General features: G+C 40.0%; 1 protein-coding gene across 1 annotated transcript in view; it reads right to left on the bottom strand.

The window, feature by feature from the left end:
* Positions 1-16,740: 16,740 nt before the first annotated feature.
* Positions 16,741-23,476, bottom strand: part of GPA33 (glycoprotein A33 (transmembrane)) — a 9,639-nt gene continuing 2,903 nt past the window's right edge. The window contains exons 2-6 of the mRNA XM_010082738.1: positions 21,593-21,744; positions 20,455-20,668; positions 19,745-19,903; positions 17,401-17,514; positions 16,741-16,868 (exon numbers count right to left, since the gene is read on the bottom strand). Coding sequence (XP_010081040.1) covers positions 16,741-16,868; positions 17,401-17,514; positions 19,745-19,903; positions 20,455-20,668; positions 21,593-21,744 — 767 coding nt within the window. The remainder of the gene's footprint in view (positions 16,869-17,400; positions 17,515-19,744; positions 19,904-20,454; positions 20,669-21,592; positions 21,745-23,476) is intronic.

The raw sequence follows: 23,476 nt of genomic DNA, 5'->3' as shown, positions 1-23,476 counted from the left end.
GTTTCGCCCCCGCCCCCCCCCCGCCACTCTGTTGACGAAAGCAAGGTTTTGATAGCTTAATCATCACAGATGCTGCCTGTAGAGAGGAGGAGGCATGTGTGTTTGTGCGTATATATACATATAGGTATATAAAAAGATACAAAGGAGGGGGAAACTGTATCATTTAAGGAAATAGGACTTCTTATAACTTGTGTTTGTTTTTTTTTCTGCTGCCCCCCCCCCCCCCCCCCCCCCCTGTGTGTAGGCCACTCATAAGATCCCTGTTTCTGGATTTCATCTTTCACGTACTTCCTACGCAGCTGTCTTACAGGAACTTCTTGAGTTTGCCCAGCCAGCTGGAGGTGTTCAGCCTCGCTTTTACTGCAGGGTATGGTCAAGGTCAAAGATGCTCTAAATCAAAATGTCCAATTTCACTTCTAGTGGACAACTGAAGAGATGTTTCACTCTAAAACCTAGTCAGTGTGCAAATGAGTGGAAAAAGACACTCTCTTCTAAAGTTTCCTAGTTCCGTGCAGGAAGAAATGGCCCTTAAAAGCTAACCTTTTTGTAAAGCAGAGATCTAATTTTCTGCTGCCTTGTTTTCAGCCTGCACTTCTGGCTCTAGTCTACTCATGAACATTTCACTTGGTCTCTGACATTGTTTTAACTAAGGTTAAGGGCTTTTAAGATTGACTTAAATTGATTGTGCTAAGGGAAGTTTTTTATCTTTTTGTGACTGTCTGCAGGAGAATACCATACATCTTAATTTTTGCTCAAGTCTTACTTGCCGATGAGTAAAACAAAATGTTAGAATTCAGAGGTGTTTAAGCTTCACGAAAGCTGTATTACATTTTGATTCCGTTCAAGCCTAATGTTAATCCTTAAAAAGGCAGGGAGGGTCAAGATCTTGGGCTCTATACATAAATACAGGACTCTGAGGAAATGTGCATGGAAGAAATATCTTGGAGCATTTAACGGAGATATGTGTAGTATGGGTTAACCTTTAACCTGTCCCCAAACAGTAGTCCATAATTTCTCCAGGGGTTTGGTTGGAAAGCCTCTGTGACATTTGGTTCCTCTTAAAGATAATTTTCAGGAAGAGAGTACATTCAGTCCTGCAAACATTTAATTTTGTTTTTGAGGTGTCATTTTCAGAAAGTAGTCAGAAGTCTTGCAGATGTCAGAATTATATACTGTACTTCTTTAGTGTGACTGAAATTTTCTTTCCTCTAGTCTAATGACAGATTACGAATTAACTGGTGTCTCAATCGAATGGCTAGCAGAACAGGTGGGAAATGGATCGGGTTTGGCTTTCCCTCCACCCTCCAAAGGGAGAAGGGTTATTTAATGATGGACAGCTGTATTTGTCTGAAAATCTTTGGGTCTTAAAGATTTCATAAAAGCTGGTACTGATAGCTAGAACTACTTTGCATGCTTCTTCGTCTTCTTTTCCTCCCCACCAGTGACAGTAAAACAGCAGCATGATCAGTTAACTGGCTAATGAGCACATCCATAGACTGTTTCTTGCTCAGCCAGTTAAATGAGTGCTAGAGGCAGTGAGATTACTGTGAAGTGAAGGTGAGCATATGTTGACACATGGGAAAACTAACAGCTTCTGAGGAGAGGTGGCCCACAAGTAGGACACATAATTACTGAGGTGGAGAAAATTATGGGACTATAGGATGACCCACTTTGCTAGGAAGCCCGGTTTTATTAAAACCACTGGTGGAATAACTTATTAAGGTTTACAAGAGCTTTGATGCTCTGGTACAAGGCTGGGCAATGAACAGGGACTGACTAAGAAGCAAGTTGAGCAGAATATTCACTAACTCTTTTGTTCTCCTGACCTCGATTTTTCTCTGAGCTATAGGCATTGAGAGCCATCTGGAGCTTCTTTCTGTAGAAGACCTGGTAATAAAGCTGTACCAGAAGAAATACCAAAAGGAGCCATCTAACACTTGGGTGTGTAGAGAACTCAATGTCTTCATGTGGGATTTTTCCAGTAATACCAGGTATGTTGGGTTCTTTGTGGAAATGTGTATTACCCTCAGGTGTCTTGGTGCCCTACGTACAGCTTGTAGGCTGCTAGGCTAGAACGTTGTGCAGGCCTTCTAATGAGAAATACTTCTTGTCACATCATGAGTATAACTGGAAACGAAAAATACTTTCCCAAAAGAACTGTAAAGATAGATGGCTTTTTAATGCTGAGTCCGAGCCCTAATTTAAAGGAGGTGGTAAAAAATGGGAATAAAATATATTGTGATATTTAACTGGAAATCATAGATGTGAGAAGATTCAGACTCTCTTAAAAGTATAATTTGGTTGGGACCTGGCTGTTGCTATACATCAAATGGGTCATGCTGCTGCTGTGATGAGGGACAAGGTATGTTTGCCAGGGGTATAAATCAACTTCTCAAGCATAAGCATTAAGCTAGATCCTATCTTGTTTCTTCTGGAATGGATGTTCTTTATTACACATCTGGAATCCTATGTACTTTGTAGGATTTTTTCCTTTTTTTTTTTTTTTCCCCTATGTGTCTTTAATGGTAAAGCTTTTCCTGCTTTCAGATCCTTCTGTGTTTGTACAAAGAAGCTTGTACTGTGTAGCTTGTGGTATTGTGGGGGAATATTTAGTGATTATGCAGTTAACTTAGAAATATACTTTAACTTTTTCTCTCCTACTGTTTTAAGTAAGAAACAATCATTTGATCTTAAGTTACAGTAGATCTTTTTTTAAAAAAAAAAATTTTTGTAAGTTTGCTTATAGTGTGGATTTTAAGATCTATTGGGATAATCAGTGCTTTTTACAGTTTTGCAGTTTTCCATTTCCACGAGTATCTTCACAGTAGAGGGAGAGCTTAACAAGAATGGACAAATGTACTTTAAAACACACATTTGGAGAGGAAAGTGGGGATGCTTATACTAAGAGGAACTATTTCACATTAATGGGAAACTTCAAAATTGTTACCTTTAAATTCCATTTGTCTCTTAGGATTGTCTTTTTTCTCCTTACCTCCACCTCAGCATGAAGCAGGTTGCCTTTTAAGCATGCCTTTTAACTGTGCATAAACCATTTAGAGCTTAGTTATTGAGTGCTGGTCCTCTGTGAAGTTTTAAAGGTACTGTATGGTCATTGGGACAAAAAGATAACATAATAATAATTTGACACTGTTCATTCTGACCAGACCAGCTATTCGTGTTGATTAACAACGTTGATGCTTCTGAAATAAGCCTGAACTTCATTTCTAGGTGCAAGTGGCATGAAGAGAGCGATATACTCTGCTGTGCTTTGGCATCCTGTAAGAAAATTGCGTGAGTATTGCTAAGGAGTTATCTCCAGTATGATGACTTTTTATTTTGTTATAAATAAAAAGTGTGGTTTTTGGCTCTGGCTTCTCTGACTGCCTGGACCACTGTAGTTTTAGGTCTTGAGTTTTATTTATTCTTTCCAGCCCCAAGTTTTTCTTCTATTTGTAATTTTTGTTGTTGTTTGTAAGGTTTAGCAGTACGCTGTAAGCCTTAGCACTTATATGTAATGTAATTTCTGTGATAGTAATGTTCCTCACTCTGTAGTCATTCTTTCACTACCTCCACTTACTATTGGAGAGTTGCGAGAAGTATTAATTACATTAGAATTCACTGTTTTTCTTCAGAGGTTTTAGTATACCTGTATTTGATGATAAATTCTCAGTATATTCTAGTATATCTCTACTTCGGAAACTTTTATATTGCCTTACATATGATGTAGATACATAAGGTTCTGCAATCTTTTTGGTGTGGGGAAAGGAAAAGTAAATAGTTGGGAAACAAGGAAATGCCATTTAAGATCTCAGTCAGTAGTAGTAGCACTTTGAGATAGATAATGATGAATAGTCTTTCATTCAAAAACCTCTTGTTATTTACTGCTAGGCCTTGCAAAAAAAATGTTGCTTTTCACACTAAGTGCCTGTATTTGATAGTGTGGGGAAGCAGTTGTTTTAATTTCATGTGTAGCTGTAGAATAGGCTGGTGGTCTTGGAGGGATGGAGGGTAACTGTTTAGCTGCTGTGCTAATGGCCTGCCCTCTGTCATCTGTTCTGTACATCTCAGTCTGTGGTTGCTTTTTTTGCCAGTTGAAGAACTAAAAATGCTTCTGTACATGAGCATTACAGCCCTCTTAGCCAAACTTGTTTTCTTTTTTTTCTCGATCAAGTTATTCCATCAGTAAATCTTTAGCTAGTGTGTATGGAGTCTCACTGACAGCAGCTCACCTGCCTCTTCAAGACTCTCATTATGATGGAAGCAAAAATACCAAGATGGTGATACTGGATGCTGCACGTTTTCAGGTTGGTTTCTTTAAACTGGTATCCTGTTTTAGTTGTAGTTAACTCCAGTGTTCAAACTTGTCAATTTCATGTTAGCTGTTTTCTCCTGGGATGCTGTCTTTTGTGACATATATTGGCTAGGCTGATGACAGAAAAATAATCACTAGCTGTGTCATTTCTTGTGATTTTTGACCTTAATTCATAGGTTTCATGGACGGTTGTGTATACTGCATTTTAGAAGACACATATATTATTTTGAATATTTATTTCTTCTTACAGAAAATGAAGGCTGAGGGTTCTGGATGTGACAGACATTTTGCTTTTCCAAGTCAGGATGAGGAGTTTGTCCCTTCTGACTGTGAGTTTGAAACTTTCACATTTGTAAGGGGCAAGAGGTATTTCAACTTAATCTGGTTGCAGCTTTTTCAGATTTCTGGGCTTAGATGTTGCCTGTCAGTGGCATAAAGCTTAAACAGCTCTGCATATGGATTTCACTGATTTTCTGGAGACGTAAACTTAAAGAGCTGCCCTTTTCTTACTGGACATAGTCTTATGGTCAAAAAGGTCTTTCAGAATTTAGTTTGTCTTATAAATGTTGCTCTCTGATTTATACCCCCTTATTTTTATGATACATGAAGTCTGTTCTCATGTGCTTTGAAGCAGGGCCGTATTTAAAATACTCTCCTTGCTCTTAAGTCATTGTATGTGCAGACTCAGCTGGTACTTGGTGCAAGTATTCTGTTATAACTCAGTATATAAAGACTGCTCATTTAAAGTTGTCTTTTTGGAGGCAATTTTTTTTTTTAAAAGAAGGCATGTGAGCTCAATTCATCTGGGCAGTTCATGGCTAATCTTCAGAAGAACAGAATCAAGTTTGCAAGGCAAATAACTGTAAGAATGCTGAGTTTGCAGCTTATTCTCTTGCATATAAAATACATGCTGAATTGAACTCCAGAACAGTTCCAGCTGTAAGTCATGAGATCTTATATGGTCTTGGTGTTTACAGAGGACAGAATCCCTGTCTCTGACTTTTTGTATTAGAGCTATTTAATAGGTTCAGTTCCACAGCATATGAAGAGCAATTCCATTAATTTATGCAAGCTTTAAAGACTGATTTGCAAACTGTATTTAATTTAATAGGTGATTCTCCATGTGATGTGAAGACTTCCCTTTATGGAACAAATACCATGAGAGGAAGAGGAATTACTCGATTCCTGAAAAGTGCATCTGATCTATCCAAATCTTTCAGTAATTGAAAATCTTTTTTTACAGCTGAGATGGCTGTACATTCTGATTTTCCTTGTTTCTCTAAAATAACCAGCAGTTTCTCCAGACTGCAGTTTTCCATCTTATGTGCAACCGTTAACAGTTCAAGCTCTTGTTAGAATGATAAAACTATTGACTGGACTTAAAGAATAAGAAAATCCTGTTTATTACTTACAGGAAGACTTCTTTTGAAGGGACCTGGCAGTTGCATGTGCTCTTTAAAAATACTTGCCATACTACTTCTATTTCTTAATGGATGGAGTACAAATTCAAGATTGATTAGTCAATATCATTGGATTAGAAGAATTCTTTAGTGGCCAATGTGACTTTATACAGGTGCTTTATTTCTTCTTTAATAACCTTCTTCCCCTCTTCTGTCTGCAGAAGAAAGAATTTCAGTGTGTAACAGTCTCTCCCCCAAAAATTATGTGGAGCGAGCATTGAAGTTATGAAGGGCTGCACTAGGGGAGTTAAAGGTGTAACAGTCTATCTATAATCTGTCAGTCCTAGCCACAAAGAATTTGAGTGGTCATTCAAGGCAAAAAAGCAGACATTGTATGAAATGTCTTGGAAGAAGTGTGGTGGCAAATTTATCCATCTGTTAATGTTCTTTTAGAGACACAGGCTATATGCATCGGGAACAAGTACAACATAGACTTTTTTTTTAATACTGCATCAGTTTTCTGTTTAAAAAATTGATGTCTCTCAAAGTTACAGACTGAAGAGGATGTAGGTGTTATGTTGGTTTTTTTTTTTTAATTAATGTCAAATTCAAACTGATAGATTAATCTGCAGTTGTATCTTCACAAGTTTAGTCAGGCTGGGTAAATACCAGTTGTAATTATTTGAGGGCACATGAAAACTGAGAGACAGTCTGAGCTATCACTAGGAGGTTACATGTTCTGTTTTATGGAAGTACAAGTGTTGGACTAGACCCCAGAAAGTTCGGTTACCTGAGCCTCGTCCTTAGTCCATGTGTCTCTAAGCAATTGATTTTCAGAAATAAGAGCCTATTTTTTTTGAGTTGGTTTTGACATTTTGTTCCAACAGAGGTCCAGTTGTGAAATACTATTCCCATAGCAACTAACTGTGAGAAGATATTTCATTCCTTGTAGGATCTGAAACTCAAAATTAGGTAGTTAATTCTTTTGGATAATTAAAAAAAAAAAAAAAAAAACCTCAAACAAACAAAACCCAACCAAAATAAGAGATCAACACATTTATGAATAAGCTCAAGTGTGCTGATTAGTATGTTAAACTCAATTGCTGGCTTAGTTGTAAACCTGTTACAGTTGCTTGAAGGCTGAGGCCCTTCTTCCAGTATTACAGGATCACGGAATCATTTTGATGCCTCTTACCTAACAGTTTGCTTATATTGCTGAATTTTCTTGATTTATTCTGTATTTCATTCCTTTGAGGCTGTTGTTCTACCTGCCTAAATTTCATCAGATAAGGAACAATAAACCTCTGAGTCTTACCAGTGAAGCATCTGGGAATGTTGTAACAGAGTGTCTGTGTTGTAGTGGTAAAGGCTTTTCTGCTTTGGAATAGAGTTGTTTAAGTTTCTTAACTGACAACCATTGCTGTGTTGACACTTCAAAACATACAGAACTGTAATCTTTGACTTATTTTCAGAAGACAGTGTTGCAATAAAAGTTATGTGTTTCAGTTCTTAGGAAGAAGAGAATTTGTTATTATTAAAATATTTATTTAGTATCAGTGTTAAGTACACAAACCTAAGCATATTTGTTACTATGCTTAAGGTATTGTATATCTTCAAGACCGAGATACAGAATCTGAGCAGAAATGGAGAAATACAAAGTTAGGGTTCCATGGCATGTCTATACCTTATCACCTGTAACTTAAAATAGTACATAAGCTGTAGAAGACCTAGTTATATGCTGCAGGCAGTGGGCTGTTAAGTACGGCAATATCTGTCCTACTGTAATAACTGTCAACCTGTGGTGTTTTTTGTAGTGAAAACTAAGATCTATATAATGAGAGTGAGTACACTAACTTGATGTAGCCCATTTAATGCTATTATTCTGCACATACGGAAGAGGATCCCTAACAGCTGTTGGAGGATGACAGAAAATTCTTTCGTTTTGGAGCTCTACTTCTGTGTCTGTTTTGCAATTTGAAACTCTGTTTGATTTCTTGAAAAATAAGTTCTGCTTCATAAGCACAGTACAGTAATGCTTCTCTCATTTAATGGAAGAATAAACATGAAGGAAAGATGGTGACTTACAACCTTGGCACACTTGTTGTGTGCAAGGAATAGTACAGGTAAAGCACAAACTGTGAGTCAAAATCAGAACAAAGTTCTTCCTGCTTGCATGACAAAATTTTCAAGGGGAAATAAAACCAAGTAAAGGCAGAATGGCTCTTGAGCAGAGTTTGAGTGATGCAGCCTGGGGGCTTTAAACATGGACCTTCCACATGGTAAAAAGTAGCAGTAACTTAATCCTCTCTGCATATAGGGGTGTAGGTACCATGCAAATTGAACTAAAGCATTGTTTTTTGTAAAGAAGACATCTAACAGATTCTCTCAGACCTGACTTTGTCTTCCTTTTGGTGTAGCTTACTCAGTCCTGTGACAGTAAATGGGTAAAAGTCATCCTGGTTTTGCATACACATTAGAAAGTTAATAGGTACTTTTGTTCTTGTTATAGCAGTAAGTAGTCAAATTGTTGAATTGTGGGTTACTACTCTCTACTATAAAGGTTTTGGCTAGGAGAACAGTTGTCTGAGGGTCATGAAAATGCAATGGACTGTGGTGACAACTTTGCTGATTTAATCTGTGACATCAGTATATTAACCTGTAATCACATCCTTTTACATTCTATTCAAAGACTGTGTAACTGATATTGAAAAATAAAGCATGTTCATGTCGAGTAAACAGCAGTTACTGAATCTGTGTAGCAGAAACTATGAATTTGTCTGTTACTTGTGCGTTTCTGGATTGTCCACTTTATCCTTTCAATAAGCTGTAGAAAATAGGTATGCAGAAGTTGTTTCTGTTTGACCACTGTCTCTGCTCCAGCCAGTCAGCATTCTTATCAGTACCTTGTATTCTGATTTAGCAGAAATGTTCTCTTAAATATGCACATATGTACTGTAGATACAGCAATACGTGTCTTTGATGTCTTTAATTGAAATTTGTTTTGGAAGGCTGATTTAGCAGTAAAGATCAAGGCGAATAAGGCATTCAGTCCCTCGACCTTCTCCTTGTCCTTTATGACCAGGTCTCTGTTCGCATTCAGAAACACCCACAGAAGTTCTTCTTGCCCTTCATGTGCTTCACCAGGTTTAGCTTTGGGTGGACTTTGGCTTTCCTAACTCCGTACCTGCACACTCACACAGCATCTCTGTATTCCTCCCAGATCACTTGTCACTGCTGCTACCTCCTGTATGTTTCCTTTTTATGTCTGAGCTTTGTCAGGATCTCTTTGGTCAACCTCTGCTTGTTTTCCTGTTTATCTTGGAGGGGGTGATAATTGAAAAATCAACAAGCTCGCCTAGACCTCTCTTCTCTTCAGGACCATATGCCACTTGATTCTTCCAAGCAGATCTCTGAACAAGGCCAAAAACTGCTCTCTTGAGGTCCAGGGTTGTGATCCTGATTTTTGCTTTTTTTCCTTCTTCTTAGGATCCCAAACTCCACTATCTCATGGTTGCTGAAGCCACGTTTGACCCCCTCCCCCCTCCTTCCTATCCCTGACCAGTTATTATGGAGTTCAGCAGAGACCACCTCCCCTCCTTGACTCCTCAGTCACTCATATCAGGAGTATCGGGCTTCTTCCAGTTGTTTGAAGAAGGCCTTGTGTACTTCCTCCTGATAAGGCTGTCTACAGAAGACATCCACTAGGATGTCACCCATGTTGGTGTGCCCTCTGTGTCTAGCCCATGAGCCCCTGGCTGACTCATTGTCCATCCCTGGTGGAGCTCTGTGCATTCCAGCTGTTCTCTCACGTAAAGAGCAACTCTGCCTTCTCACCTCCCAGGTGTGAGAAAACAAGCTGGACAGTAAGTGGTGTATGGGAAGGGAAGTCTAGTAATCTCTTTATTACTGAGGCACGTAGGCTCAACACTTGTGCTAGTTTCAGGATCTCCGTTGTCACTAGTTAGAGAGTGTTGGCTGCATCTGAAGTAGCTTACTCTTTATTAAGTAAGATTAATCTTTATTACATCTTTAGCAATATGTCATCAAAATCTTAAAAATCTTAAAAGACAGTGATTTGGTGTGGATTTTCTGGGTGGAGGGTCTGTCAACTATACCGTGTTGGATTTTGCTGTTCAGGTGAATGTCAAACTGGAGGAAGCAGTGATGTGATCCTTGATCAAATGGCAGAGTTTATATTCGTTCCACAGGGTGTGTTCTTTGACAGCTACCTAGAGTGAGGTCCATGCTGAGTCGTACCTAAATAGAAAACTTGCTTCCATTTCAGGGACTCTGGGTCTTGAGCCATCACAGTCAGATGGCGTTGTGCTGAAAATCACGTTCTTCCGAATAACAATGTGTGTTGGGTGAATGAAAACCTGTATTCAAGGAAGCCTCATCTGGATTTCCTTGCAAAATAGCTGTAGTTGTCTGTTCCTAATACCTTTTAGAAAACCCTGCATAATTAATAGAGAGGGACTGTGCTTTTTGATCTATTAGTTGAATTAGAAAGTAGTAATCCTTTCCCTTAGCAAGAATTTCAAACCTACCCCAAAAGTTAACTGTCTCAAGTATATGTGTGAAACTGAATTTTTAATTTCTGGTTGACAGATAAAGGTATATGCAGCTGACTGCAAAGGCTTTAACAACGTCTTTCCATTTGGCAGAGTAAATGCACTGCAGTGGGGCAGGGGAATGACAAGTTTGTTATCTAGTTTCTGCCTTCTTGATGTCTTCTGCAGGACTATCATCCCTCACTTTCATGCTAGAATGATCTGCCAATTAATTTTTATTGCAATGATTCGGTAAAATGAAGAAATAGGCAAACAATTTTATGAGTCTAACCCTGCATTATCTCTGTTCCCTCACTTTTTCTTGACTCTGTCTTAGATGTTCCCACAAGCTTCTCTAATTACCATTTTCAAATAATTCCCCTCACTCCCTAGTGAACAGGTGAAAGGCAGGAGAGAGAAGTTCCAAATTCCCTTATATTGGGCTATAATAAATTTAGTACTAGTTCCAACGCATCCAGAATTAATTTTGACTGCTTGCTCATTGTACTGTGAACTTCTTCAGAGAGAAGACTGCCTTGGTGTCTTTCCTGGAACAGATGATACAAATAAATAGAAAAGTAGTGCTGTTACTCTGGCAACAAGAATTGTGAGATAATTAACTCTTGTCTGTCTGATCAGTTCTGAATTGTACACTGTACTGAATCTTGTAATAAGCAGGGGCAGTGCCAGCTTTTGTGTCTGTGTAATGCTGGAAATACTTCTCAAAATCCTGAGAAAAGTGACAAGTGCAGTGAGAGCAGACCCTTGAGGGTTATGCAGGAAATGGGTAGGAGCGCAGTCCCTGGGGGGCAGCTCTGAAGAATAAAGGAGTTCATTCAGGTTGGCAGTTCATTAAGAACAGCATCTTCCAAATGCAAGAACAGTCCAGGAATGCAGGTAGATGTGTCAGGGGACTGCCCTGTCTTTACAGGGTACTCATGGCGGCATCCTAGTGCAGGATATGGGAGGTAGAACCAAGTGTGGGGTACATAGGAAGAATCCATAAACATTGCCAGGCAGGTAGGGGTGGTTTTTGGAAAGCCAAAGCTCACCTGAAGTTGATGCTTGGAAGGGATCAAGGTCAACAAGAAGAGCTTTTATGACTTCATTAGCAGTAAAAGATCGAACAAAGAAAAGGTGGTTCTGTTGCTGAAAGGTGTGAGTGATTTAGTAACATGGCTGGAGTAACACAGATAAGGCTGAGGTGCTCAGTCCCTTCTTTGTTTCAGTCTTTGTTAATAAGGTCTCTCAGATCTCTATCCTCAGGAAGGGTTCAAGGAGGAGAACACTAGCAGTCGATGAAGATCAAGTCAGGGCTCGGTTGGGAGATCTAAACCCACACAAGTCCATAGGGCCAGATGGGCTGTATCTGAGGATGCTGGGAAAGCTGCCTGGTATCTTCGCAAGCCTTTCAATACCTTTGAAAGGTCACAGAGAGCACAGAAAGTCCACAGCAATGGAAGGCAAATATTGCACGCATCTGTTCAGCTCTACCAGACTCCTTGGAAAAAAAGTGGAGTGAGTCCTCTTGGAACACGTTTTTGGGTACACGAAGGGGAACAGTCAGCATGGATTTGCCAAGGCTAAATCATGCCTGATCAGCCTGGTTGCTTTCCACGATCGGTTTGTGAATAGAGGGAGAGCAGTAGTGGTAATTTATCTTGATTTTAGCAAGGCTTTCTCAATATGGTCTCTCACAGAAGGCTTGTGTCCGAGTTGGGATGTTACAGTGTAGATGGGTGAACAACCAGATGGGTAGAAATCTGTTCGTACTCTCTGTGGAAGCCAGTAACAAGTTGGGGTACTGGAGGAGTCTATACCATAGCCTGTTCAGTGTCTTTAGCAGTGACCTGAAGGAGGGCATGGAGTTCGCTCTTGCCTGTAGAAAACACTGAACTGGGGACACCAGCTGCTAACGCTCAAGGGCAGGACTGCCAGACAGAGGGACCTGAACAGGCTGGAGAAGTGCGCTAATAGGAACTTTATGAGATGTTGTGTGTTGTGAAGTCCTGCACCTAGGAAGGCAGAACCCCTTGCGACAGCACAGTCAGGACTGGCAGGAGAGCAACTCTGCCAAGAAAAAAGCCCAAAACTATGAAGGGGGAAAAAAAAAGGTAATTTGGAAGGTAAACTAGGAGATAGGAACAAGGGTGTTGATGAGAATACTTGCCTTGCAGGGTGTATCAGTTCACTGGGAATCCTGACTCCTTATCTCCATGGTTCTCCTCTATTGTGGTGATCTGTCTCTCCTGTCAGGTCATTTAACTTCTGTCCGATCACACTGTCACTCACAGATGGTAGTGATTTGTTTGCAACGTTCAGTAGGCCTTTGGAGTTCCCTGGATTAAAAGTGCCTAGATAGGAATAAAAATCTTAAATCTAAGTGACTGGTATTAGGAACAGATAACAAACATTTTTTTCCCCCTGGTAAGCCATATAGTATATTGCCTTCAGAATTTTGTAAGCAAGTAAAAATGTTGGTGTGAATGGAAACAATCAAAGCTGAGAACTGAAGGAGCAGTGCACAGGGGAGATATTCCTCCTCTTTAAAGACAAGAGGGAAATGTGGTATAGTTCTGGTTAATGTAATTGTTTTGAGCAGTGCAGGGTGAGACAATTTTTCAAATTGTGTGAACAATTTTTGTCCTGCCTACTTTGCATTGCTCGACTGTAGAAGTGATGTCTTTGCTTCCTTTGTATTCTTCATTACAGAGGAAATGGCCTGTTGCAGGTTGCTGAGGTAGTGTCAGAAGGAAAACCTGGTAGTTTTTAAATGTTATCTTGGTATCCTTGCGAAAACAAATCGTATTAAGTAATGATGTACCAAAATCTTACTGTGGGTATTGTTCCACTTGGAGTAACAGAACTCGGCAGTCCTGCAAATTGGAAAATGGTTTGTAGAGGACTTAAATCCTTGTGTTCTGGTTCTTGCGGTTCATGCACAGATAAAGCTTATATGTGCATATTCTTCCATGTGAAAGTTGAACATAACTAAACAGTAATTTACTATAGGCTGTGTAAATGGTAAAGTGAGAGTTTACTTTTCTGCCTGGTTATTAATTTTCTGACTACTTTCTGCCTTTTGAGGGAAGTGACTATTGAAGTTGGGTATACATACATTAATTCTTTGGAATTAATTAAGTATTCCTAGCTTTCCCCATCTTCCTCCCAAACACATTAGTGCTGCTTTAATTTGTTTAAAGTTGTGGGTATACTACAGGCTCTTGGAGTTATTCCTGCTTCAAAAGACATGCAAGAGACACAAGTAATTAATTCAGTCACAGGAAAACCTTGGAGTAAGATAGGAATTTGAGTCTATGTATTTCTGGCTGGCTGAGTTTAGCAAATTGGTTGAGGAAAAACACATGTAGCATTCTGATAAATACACAACTTCCAAAATGTTAGTCTTATTAAAAAAAAAAAAAAAGGAAAAAAATATAAACAGCACTGAAGTATCTCAGCCATCTCTCTATGTGCTACCGCTTAGTTTATTTCCCAGTGTAGAACTGAACTTAGCATTGCAGAACATAAATAGTTCTGCTTTAATGGTTGTCAAATTTGACTCTTGCTTTTTCCCTGCTAGTTCTTACGGAACATCCTTAACAGAGAATTTAATTCATGGTTTTGGGGGTCATTATAAAATCTCTTCTGTATTTTGTGGCTGGTTTCTTCAGATAACTTAATGCAGATTTGCTAATCTGCATTTTTCTTTATGGTTAAAATAACCAATGTGCAAATGGTACTTCAAGACTTCAGCTAACAAGCAGCAATTAAGCTTCACGTATCCTAAGAGTGAAGAGTCATGCAGTGTTTAAATGGTTTAGAGGCCACAGCCAGTTTCTGGCTATAAATACTTCTGATAATTGTCAAGTCCTTTTGCTGGTCTTTCCTGCTAAGATCCTTGATGAGAATCCACACAGCAGAAGCCCTCTTCAGCCCCAGGATATAGGTGTTTGTGAGGGAACATGGAGTGCTGACTAATGTCTGTAACATTTATAAAAGAAATAGTTGTTGTTTCACAGTAAAAACTTGTTAACAATGCTAATTAGATAATTCATACTAGCCTTGCTTGTTACAAAGGACAATAAAATACATATCAGCTTTGTTTCTGAACTATGCACCACGTTGTTTATCTTCCTTCAGCTTTGGTGTGCAAAATTCCTTTTTAGTCATCCATTTTTGCAATGTTTTGTCACGCATCTAAACTAAGCACAGAAACAGGTCCTCAGAATGTCTTGCTGAGTTGCGTTTCAGAGTGTTCTTTGCCAGAGAGATTTGGGGTCGTACGTACTTTGTAAAGAACTCTGGTTCTTGGTCTTTGCAGTTGTTATTAGTACAAATGAATAATTATATTTGAAGTACCATGTAAAACAAAGACAGCCAGAAAGCAAACCAGAATAACAGTTCTGGCAGTCTGATTTGCATAGTTCAAAATCTAGGAAATGCTGCCCATGTGTAGGAGGATTGCTAGTTCTTCTTTAAAGTTATATTTCAGATTTTTGTTACAGATTTGAAAGTGACTACTTGGGGGTAAAGGGTATGTGGGAGGCATTGCAGTAAGTTTCTGAAACTCCTGAAGTCAAAGATACAATAGAGATCTCTGAAAGGATTAATATGTAGCATAAGTCATTTATTGAACATGTCTTTTTTTAAAAAACAAACAAACAAACAAACAAACCCATCCCAGCTCTTAATTAGCTTTAATACCATATTGACAGTGTTTTGGACAAAGACAGCCAGTTCATTCTCTTCCAAAGATAAGATACTAGTGATGGGAGTTCTCTCCACATTTGCACACATTTTGCACATACAGCACTTCTGATGAAATTGTTACAATTTTGAATAAAAGGGTACTTTTCCTCTTCCCCCCCCCCCTTTTTTTTTTTTCTTATTTTTATTAAAGATGTACTTGTCATGTACATGCTCTCACACTGCCATTTTTTTCAGAAGCAGCAGCAGGAGCAATGGACTATTTCTGATTTGCTCATGCAACAGTCAGGAGGAAAGGATAATGTAATGAAAATCAGTATTTAGGAACTCTCTGAGCTAGAACTCGTAAGTTCAGGAATCTGACAGTATATAGGCTACTAGACTGTTTCTAGATCTTATCAGCTGCCAATTACAAATTCATTTAACTTCTTACCTTATCCGTTCCATCAATATGCATTGTTGTTCCAAACAGGAGTCTTTAATTGGTCATCTGTGAATTTTTTTCCATATTTTTATTTATATGTGCATGTATAATATACAAAAACAACACAGTTAATAAAATGTCCCTAAAAATCGGCTTGTTTCGGTCTGTATAAAATAATTTCTATACTGGACAATGCTGTAAGCTGTGACATTTGCATATACCATAAACAAGAACACCCTTCCTCAAGGACTTGCAGTTGGTGACCTCAAAATCTTCTGAGATCTGGGGATACAGCAGCAGCTCTGTTCTCCAAATAGACTTGACTGGCTTCTTTTTTCAGAAAGTGGGGAGTGTAGAAGACTGTTTATTTTTGGATGACTGGGTGAAATGGTGCTTCACATGCATTTTTCTGCTGTGAGGTTATATATATGTACTGTTTGTACATTAGGCACTTCTTTCCAGGCAGACAAGGATATTCTCTCCCAGAACTTGAAGGTGGAGCCATTAGCTTTCATTTTATTATTCCAAAAAACCTTCTTGCACTAAGAAAGAGGGATTGATTTCTTTTCTACAGTCGTGTGCCTCAGCAAATCCTAAAGATGGTATTGGCCTCCTGCTTCTTTATTCATTTTCAACATCATCCTCTGCTCTCTGATTGCTTGCAGGTGTCTCCTCAGTGGGTTCTCTTCTATCTTCTCTCTCCCTAAAACATTGTTCAGGAGTAGAGATGTTAATAAAAAAGAAATAGAAATTTTACTGAAGAGATTTTGTGTTAGAATGGTTTTAGACTGCTGTAAGCTGACCTGGAAGCGTACCAAACTGAAATCCATAAACTAAGTCTTGCGGGTGATGCCAGAGCTGTGTGAGCTACCTTTTTTAGCATGTATGTAGAGAAATGGTGACTGGTGTATCTTTTCTCATCCCACTTTTCTCTTTCCATCTTGAGAATAAAAAAAAGGTTTCTGTCCTGGAGTGATAATTCTGAATACAGAATCTCATGGTGATTTAGGCTAGCAAGGACAGAAATAGGGACTCAGAGAAATGAGAAGCAGTCTGGGCTTTGCTTATCAAGTAGCTGTGTGTGCTTGACTGACTTGGGCTTGCTAATTCAGTTCCAAGGTTTGAATGTTTGGGTTCTACCCCAGAGACCACAAAGCTGTCTGGTAATACTGGGCATGTTCCATGAGAAGAAATGGGAGCCACCAGGGTAGAAATTGAAATGAGAAAGCAATGCACACTTTCCTTGATTTCTTTTTTCTCCCGTGCTTTCCACTCCATATGTTGATGCCAGAGGGAGAACGTGAACCCTTCATATGTTCCGTTCACTTTTCTAGAGAAAGGTACTTACGCCATCTCATAATCCTTGTCTTTGTCGGCCCGGCAGCAGCAGCAGTAGGCTAAAATACCAATAACTACAATTGCAGCAACAACTCCACCAATGATGCCAGCGTAAAGAGCTATGTTCATGGATGCTATACAGGAAGAAAAGAGTTAGTCCTTTGCAGTGAGAATGATATCAAATGCAATCAGCACAATCACTGGACTTCAAATCCCACCACCAGATTTCAGCTCTCACCACCAGATCCAGACTGAGCGGAAGCCACATTTATTTGACTGCAGCAACCGGAATTAATTCTGTATTGGGTAGCTGATAAGTCTGCAGGAGCAATCAGTTAGACGGTGATAGGGAGGAGACCCTGGATCTGAACAACTGCTGCACTTTTTCAGCAATGTTTAGATTCAGACTTTGGGGGCTCAGGCCTATCTCACTCTACACATTTTTTGGTCATCTGTGAACTAACCCTATGAGTTAGCGAGTGCTCTGTGAGCATGTAAACCAATGCAGAGAATCTGTTTTAAAGGTGAAGAAAAAAAAAAGTACTATTTTTTTGAGAGAAAGCAGAATTTTATACTTCCGTCTGCATTGCCTCCATTAATTCTTTGCCACTTTACTAGGGTACTTTCTCTGGTACTACTCTTCTAGTAAGCAATCCCATTGCTTACGTGGCAGAACGCTGACTGTCATGTTGCAAAATTCCTTTCCCACAATGTTTGTTGAAGTGCAGATGTAAAAGCCAGAGGTATCTGCCGAGATGTTCTTCAAAGTTATTTGTTCCCCTGTTGTGAAACACAAATCCAGTAAAAAAAAGAGAATTAAAGCAGGGAAGGAAATGGGGACAGCAGCCCTTCAATTCCAGCCCAAGGTAGTGGGAGGGATGAGAGGTTATTAAAGCTGATGGATTGCTCCATCTTGCTCTGGAGTTGCCATGCTAGTCCCTAGGTTTTAGGGTGACTTGGGGGAGGACAAACGGAAGTGTGCTGTTTTGATTACAGGGAACATGTGGCATTTGAACATTCCTTTTAGAAAGAAAATTGTCGGTGGAGGGTAAAGAAATATGTGTTCTTAGTGAAAGCTTTTTTGCATTGGATTTTGCTGAGAAGCATAAGGTGGCCCAAACCAGCATCTGTCTTTGAGAACTGTCAATCTGATGAATTAACTTCAATCCTCCAGCTTTTAGGGTTTCAGATCAGTGGGGGAAATAGTTTTCCAGTCTGGGAGAGGCCACACAGGCTGTGAAAATAAATGAGGGAAAAGAAATGCAATGATATGGGATTGCTATGATACTGATGTTTTCTGTCCAGCCTAACAGAGCTCAGAACCATATGCTAAAGCTTAGCTCTGCTCAAGCAGTCAGTTTTTGTTTGTTACATCTCCAGCTGACATTTGTGTGTCTAGTCCATGCTTTTTGCTTGTGATCTACTGATAAAGGTCCAGATTCCTGCTCTAAAAGCAAAAAGCTCTGAATACTTCTCAGGGACCTTCCTGTTTTATTTTCCCTGTTATCTCACTTCTTTCCAGCCCACTGGTGGGATTGGGAGTCTGTTTAGTCTCTGCTGGCGCCTAGTGCCAGAGAGTAAAAGAGCATGCTATACATATATATATATACACACACACACACACACACTCTCTACATACTGTCTGTGCTTACTTCACTTTTTTTTTTTCCTTTTGCAACGTGATGTTTATAGCTCTGAGTTGTAGTCTATTACCGGACTGTAAATCCTCTTATCTTAAATCAAAAGTGCTTGACTGGTGAGTCAAAATGGGAAAAAAATGTGTGTCAGATACTATCAATTCTGGAGTGGCTCCTAAGGGGGATTCTGTACACTCTGCAGCACTGGGACTTGATTAGCACAGAAAGAAATTGTTTGTAGCAACAGTAGGGCATCCAGCCAACTTGGGGCAAGAGAGGACAGTCGGCACACTACTTGGACATCAGTGCGCTGATGAACAGAGAAATGAGGTGGAAATGGGTCAGAAAAGACTCCGAGACTCCTGTTCCCAGGGAAGAACAGGATGACGGCAGCAGCAGACAGCTCCCAGTACGTTCAGGGCTGTCCGTGATGCGTTGGCACCACTTAGTGGCCGGTCAGATAAATAAGGTTTGTGTCCCCGGTGAGGTTTTTCGTCTCTTGCATAATTTATGCAAGAATTGGCGAGTGAGTGTTGAATAGTCTATCGAGTCTGATCATATTTAGTTTACCTCCTTAGCGATGCTACAATAATTTAAACTGAAAAGGGCAGGTTCAGATATTCAGCCTTTCTGGAGCTGAGCATACCAGGAAGAAACAAAGTTGTTTAAAGGAATAAATTGGAGTACTCTTGCAGTACTACACTTCAAAGACTATTAAACCCTCATTTCTGTGTTAATAGTTCTATGAAAGGTCCTGACATGGAAATTCAGTTCCCTTTTTTTTTTTTTTTTTACAGATTCTGACTTAAAATGAAAGCAAATGAAATATTTGGGCCTGTGTGACAGTCCGAAATGAACCAGAAACCTCTTTTATGCTCATTTTTTTAATGGTGTAACTCTTTCTGATACCAGCTTCCTCTAGGTGAGGAGTTGTGTCTGGAAGCTACTTCGCTTCCAGAGCCAACTTTTGTTTGCCTTCACCACAGAATGTGACCTGGGCATTGCTGAGTGAGCTGGGATATAAAGACACACCATTTAGAAACCTCAGTGTTATTCCTCATGTTACACCCCCCGCCCCTTATGCCCAGCAACTGAGAAGTAATTATTTCTGGCTGCTTCCAGTGTGAGCCAGCTTTCTCGCCAGGTGAGCGCTGAAGTGAAAAATCTTACTGACCATTGTTACTTCAGGTAGCAGTCCTTTTCCCCTTGCTAAGTTGCTCATAAGTGTGTTGTGTATCAAAAACTTTTCAAAAACCTGGTCAGAGAACTTCCTAGAAAAAGCCTTAAGTGTGTTTTTATATTTGCATTTCAGAATATTTCCAACTCTGATCTACAGAGAGCTCAAAGACTTGATGCCTTTGAATTTACCATACCTTCCGTTGTTTGTAGTACACGGGGTTCATTTTGTACATTGAAGCTTTGCCAGGTATATTTGGGCTTTGGGGAGCCCTCATGAGAAATGCAGGTCAAATTGATTGTCTGTCCATATTCTGCTGTCCCCAAAATCTTGCATTCTGGCTTGGATGGTGCAACTGAAGGAAGAAGAAAAGGAAGGAATTTTATTAATCAGAAGTAGTTTTTTGTTTCAACCCATCTGCTGCACCTGTGGTTTTTATTCTTGCTAAACAGAGGCTGGTCATGCACCTACCGCCTTCTTCTCAAGGGAAGTGGAGTGAACTTGTCTGTAATTTGTTTCTCCCTTCTTAGCACTCATCAGCCAAGAAGGAATTGTAAGATGCCTTTTGGGATATGTCTAATAGCATTGGGTGATTCCTTCTTTGGTAACTGGAGTACAACTAGCCACAGGGGGGATGAGGAACGCCCTGTAATGAGGCAAGGGTTATTAGGAACATGAACTATGCAACTGTAAAGACTATTTTCTACAGTCAGGTATCTAAGGGAGTTGGGTGCTCTAAGCCTTCCAAGCTACTTCCATAGTAGTAGGAAAAGACCAAAGATAGAATTGTGGATGATGACTTCCTGGAAAGTTCTTTTCTGTTAGAAAAATCTGTTGTATAAACCAATGTGGATATTATAGGAAGGACTGATCTAATGGATCTGGTGTTGCCTCTGTCATGCTTACCAAGGACAAAAAGAGATACGGTTGCAGCCTGCCTGGGGGGGTCATTCCGTAGACGAACGCTGCATGCATATGTCCCGTTGTCCTCCATGGTCACTGCACTGATGGTGATACTGATGTCCCCACTGTTTACATCACCAGTAAACTGTATATGGTTTTCATAGCCCTGGCCATACTGTACAAGTCCATCATCAAAATACCTAGTGACAGCATCAACCTGATAGAGAGAGAGGGAAAATTATCAATCTTAGTTTCTTCTGTGTGAGTCTACAACCTAACTCAATGGATTAGCCCACTCTTAAGAGAAGAGCAGCTTGGAAAAGAGGGCCTTAAGCTGCCCCAGTTTGCCAAAAAGCCAAGAAAAAAACAGAAATTCAAAAGGGTCTGGGCTTCTTTCTAGAATCCCCTTGTCTGACCTTATCTGAAGTCAGAGACAACTGATTTATTTTGCTGGGGCTTATTCACCTTTCATCTCCATGGCAGGACACTGTGAGACTTGTCCGAGATCCATATGTCGATCAAATTCCCCTATGATTACACAAATTCCCTTGCTTTCTTCCAGCAAGGATCTTCAGAGGCTAAACCCTTGGCAGTTACTGCGTGATCTCCAAAGGCTGTTTTCTCTCTCACTAATTCCCAAGAAGTCAAGGAGAACTTTAGAGGTCTCTTTACCTTCAAATACTCCATGTGAATTCAGGAGACCTCAAGAATCTCTCCATGTACTACTATCATCAACTTAAAACTTTTTATATAGTATCAGCGATAGGTATATATGTATAAATATGCATGTGTAATATATATACTTAAAATATACGTATCTTTTATAAAGTACCTGAGTATTTTGCATATGTTAATAGATGTAAACCCACAGTACATAGAGTGATGTATCCTCAATACACACATGCAAGACCAAGAGAGAGAAAAGAGAAGGATGTGGGTTTGCCTAGTATCATGCAATAGCTTTGGGATAAATTGCATCTAGAATCAGAGCTTCTGTTTGCATAATTTGGAGATTAAAGAAAATCTTGAAGGAATCTTTTTTTTTCTAACACACATTCCCACCCACAGTCCTGCTTCCATCTCTCTTCCCACCCCCCTCTTGGATTCCTTATCATATGTTTCTTTATGCAACTTGATTTACCGCACTATTGATTTTCCTCCAGACAACGATGTCTCCTGAGGCAATAGAAGCCCCAGTTCTAAAATTACAGCGGAGAGTAACATTGTTCCCTCGTGCCACCTGTATTTCCTTGGCAGGTGCTTCCACAGTGAGGGCATGAGCAGTCGCCAGAACTAGGAAGTGAATAAATTCTGCAGTCAGCAAAATTAACAACATCAGGATTCCGCATTTTGTCTCTTTGGCTTTCTTACATGCCACAGTAACCCCACATCTCCTCTGTCATCTGTGATGTTCCCCACTGAGCAAGAGGTGATGTACACTGTGGCTGACTGACTATAGGAAGCTACTGCACAGGAGGGCTAAGAGCTAAACTCTGCTTTCCATTTCTTGCTTCCCTCTTCTTTACCTGGACATACATTGCCATGGAAATCATAAAGATCTTGGGTTTGTTTTTTTTTTTTGAGCCCACTTTCAGTGTGACTGACATTCTTTGACAATTCTAAAAGGGAGAGAGATGAACAGATAATACAATTGCATCAGCAGTCTTAAGGATTCAGGCTAAAATGACAAATTGATATTGTTGAATTTCAAGGATCAGGAAAACTGTCAAATAACTTGCCTCAATCCAAGTCCATAGAGAAGTGACATTTTGTGCTAGGGAATCAAAACCTGTTCATGTAATCCCCTGAAAAGAGAAAAACCTAGAAAAGCAAAGAGAGCTTGAAAGAAACAAGTGAAGAGTAGCTGTTCGTTTTTAAAAATGAGTAGGGTAGTAGTCACCTTTCTCCAAGAACTGTAGTTGCTGCCTTTGGAGCACAGGAATAGCTGAGAGTGGAATAAAATATAAATCCCTCTGTGCCCTGGTGAAGCGTGCAGGGTAGGTATTTCTTGTATGCTGTGCTCCATTTGATTTGATGCTTAATTCTTCATACCCAAGCATTAGCTGGTGGCAGTCTTAGTTATTCTCAGAATTGGGCTGGAGGTTTGCTTCTGCCCTGCCATAAATGACCTTCATGCCTGTGGGAACCTATGTTTAAAAACACCTGCCTTCTCCTTACACTTTGTGTGAGGTTTGGTTTTTTGTTTGATTTTTTTTTTTTATGACACCAAACTGAATCATTTGGAAAAAGTCCAAGCCTGAAACCAGTTAAAGAGAGTGCTGGGAGGCAAGAAGGGGAGTGTTCTCAGAGGCACTCCCATGGCAAAGAGGAATATAGTCCAGTAAGGAGGAAAGTGGAGGAGGGCAGACATTTATGCTCTCCCTGAGGGGGGCACGCTGTGTGTGGTGGTGAAGGTTTGGTTCTGAAAGAACCAGACTAAGTCAGTGTTCCCCAGGGAGGATTTGACTGAAAAGTTGCCATCTAGCAAGCTTATGGTACTCATTCTGCCATATCTCTGTCCAGATTAGGTCACCTAGATTCCATCTTGAGTTGCAAATGAATTGTGAATACGTGTTTTTTTGTTCAGGAAAAGACCACAGCCACATGCATTAGGTCAATAAGAGTAAGCCATTACCAGATCCTTGACTGTAACAGCAGTGAATGATAGTGTCCCTTGGAAAATAACACCGTAGGGACCCAAAAGGGGTTTTTGTCACTGCACTAGGAACGTGCTGGTAGCAATGTCGGTACTTGCACAGGGTGATATGGAACAGTTGGCACAAGGATCTGCTCCCCCTTGGGAGAGGCAAAAACTTCTGTAATAGCTTCCTGGACCCAGTCACTTCTCCATAGCAAATGGTCCTTCAAGTCTCTTCTTAGCAATGGCCTATACTTACAGAACAGCTGCATATTCCCTCTCCTGAGAGGAGTTTGATGGGATTCTTCACAGCAGCCAAACTTTTTCCTCCCCTCCACCCCTCTCTTCTTGCTGCCGGGCAGGGATGCCCTCCCTTCCACGGCTGTC

The sequence above is a fragment of the Pterocles gutturalis genome, unplaced genomic scaffold, assembly GCF_000699245.1.
Source record: "Pterocles gutturalis isolate BGI_N339 unplaced genomic scaffold, ASM69924v1 scaffold1680, whole genome shotgun sequence".
NCBI lineage: Eukaryota > Metazoa > Chordata > Aves > Pterocliformes > Pteroclidae > Pterocles > Pterocles gutturalis.
The sequence above is the reverse complement of the archived record's forward strand: the minus strand, read 5'-3'. Positions and strand labels throughout refer to the sequence as shown.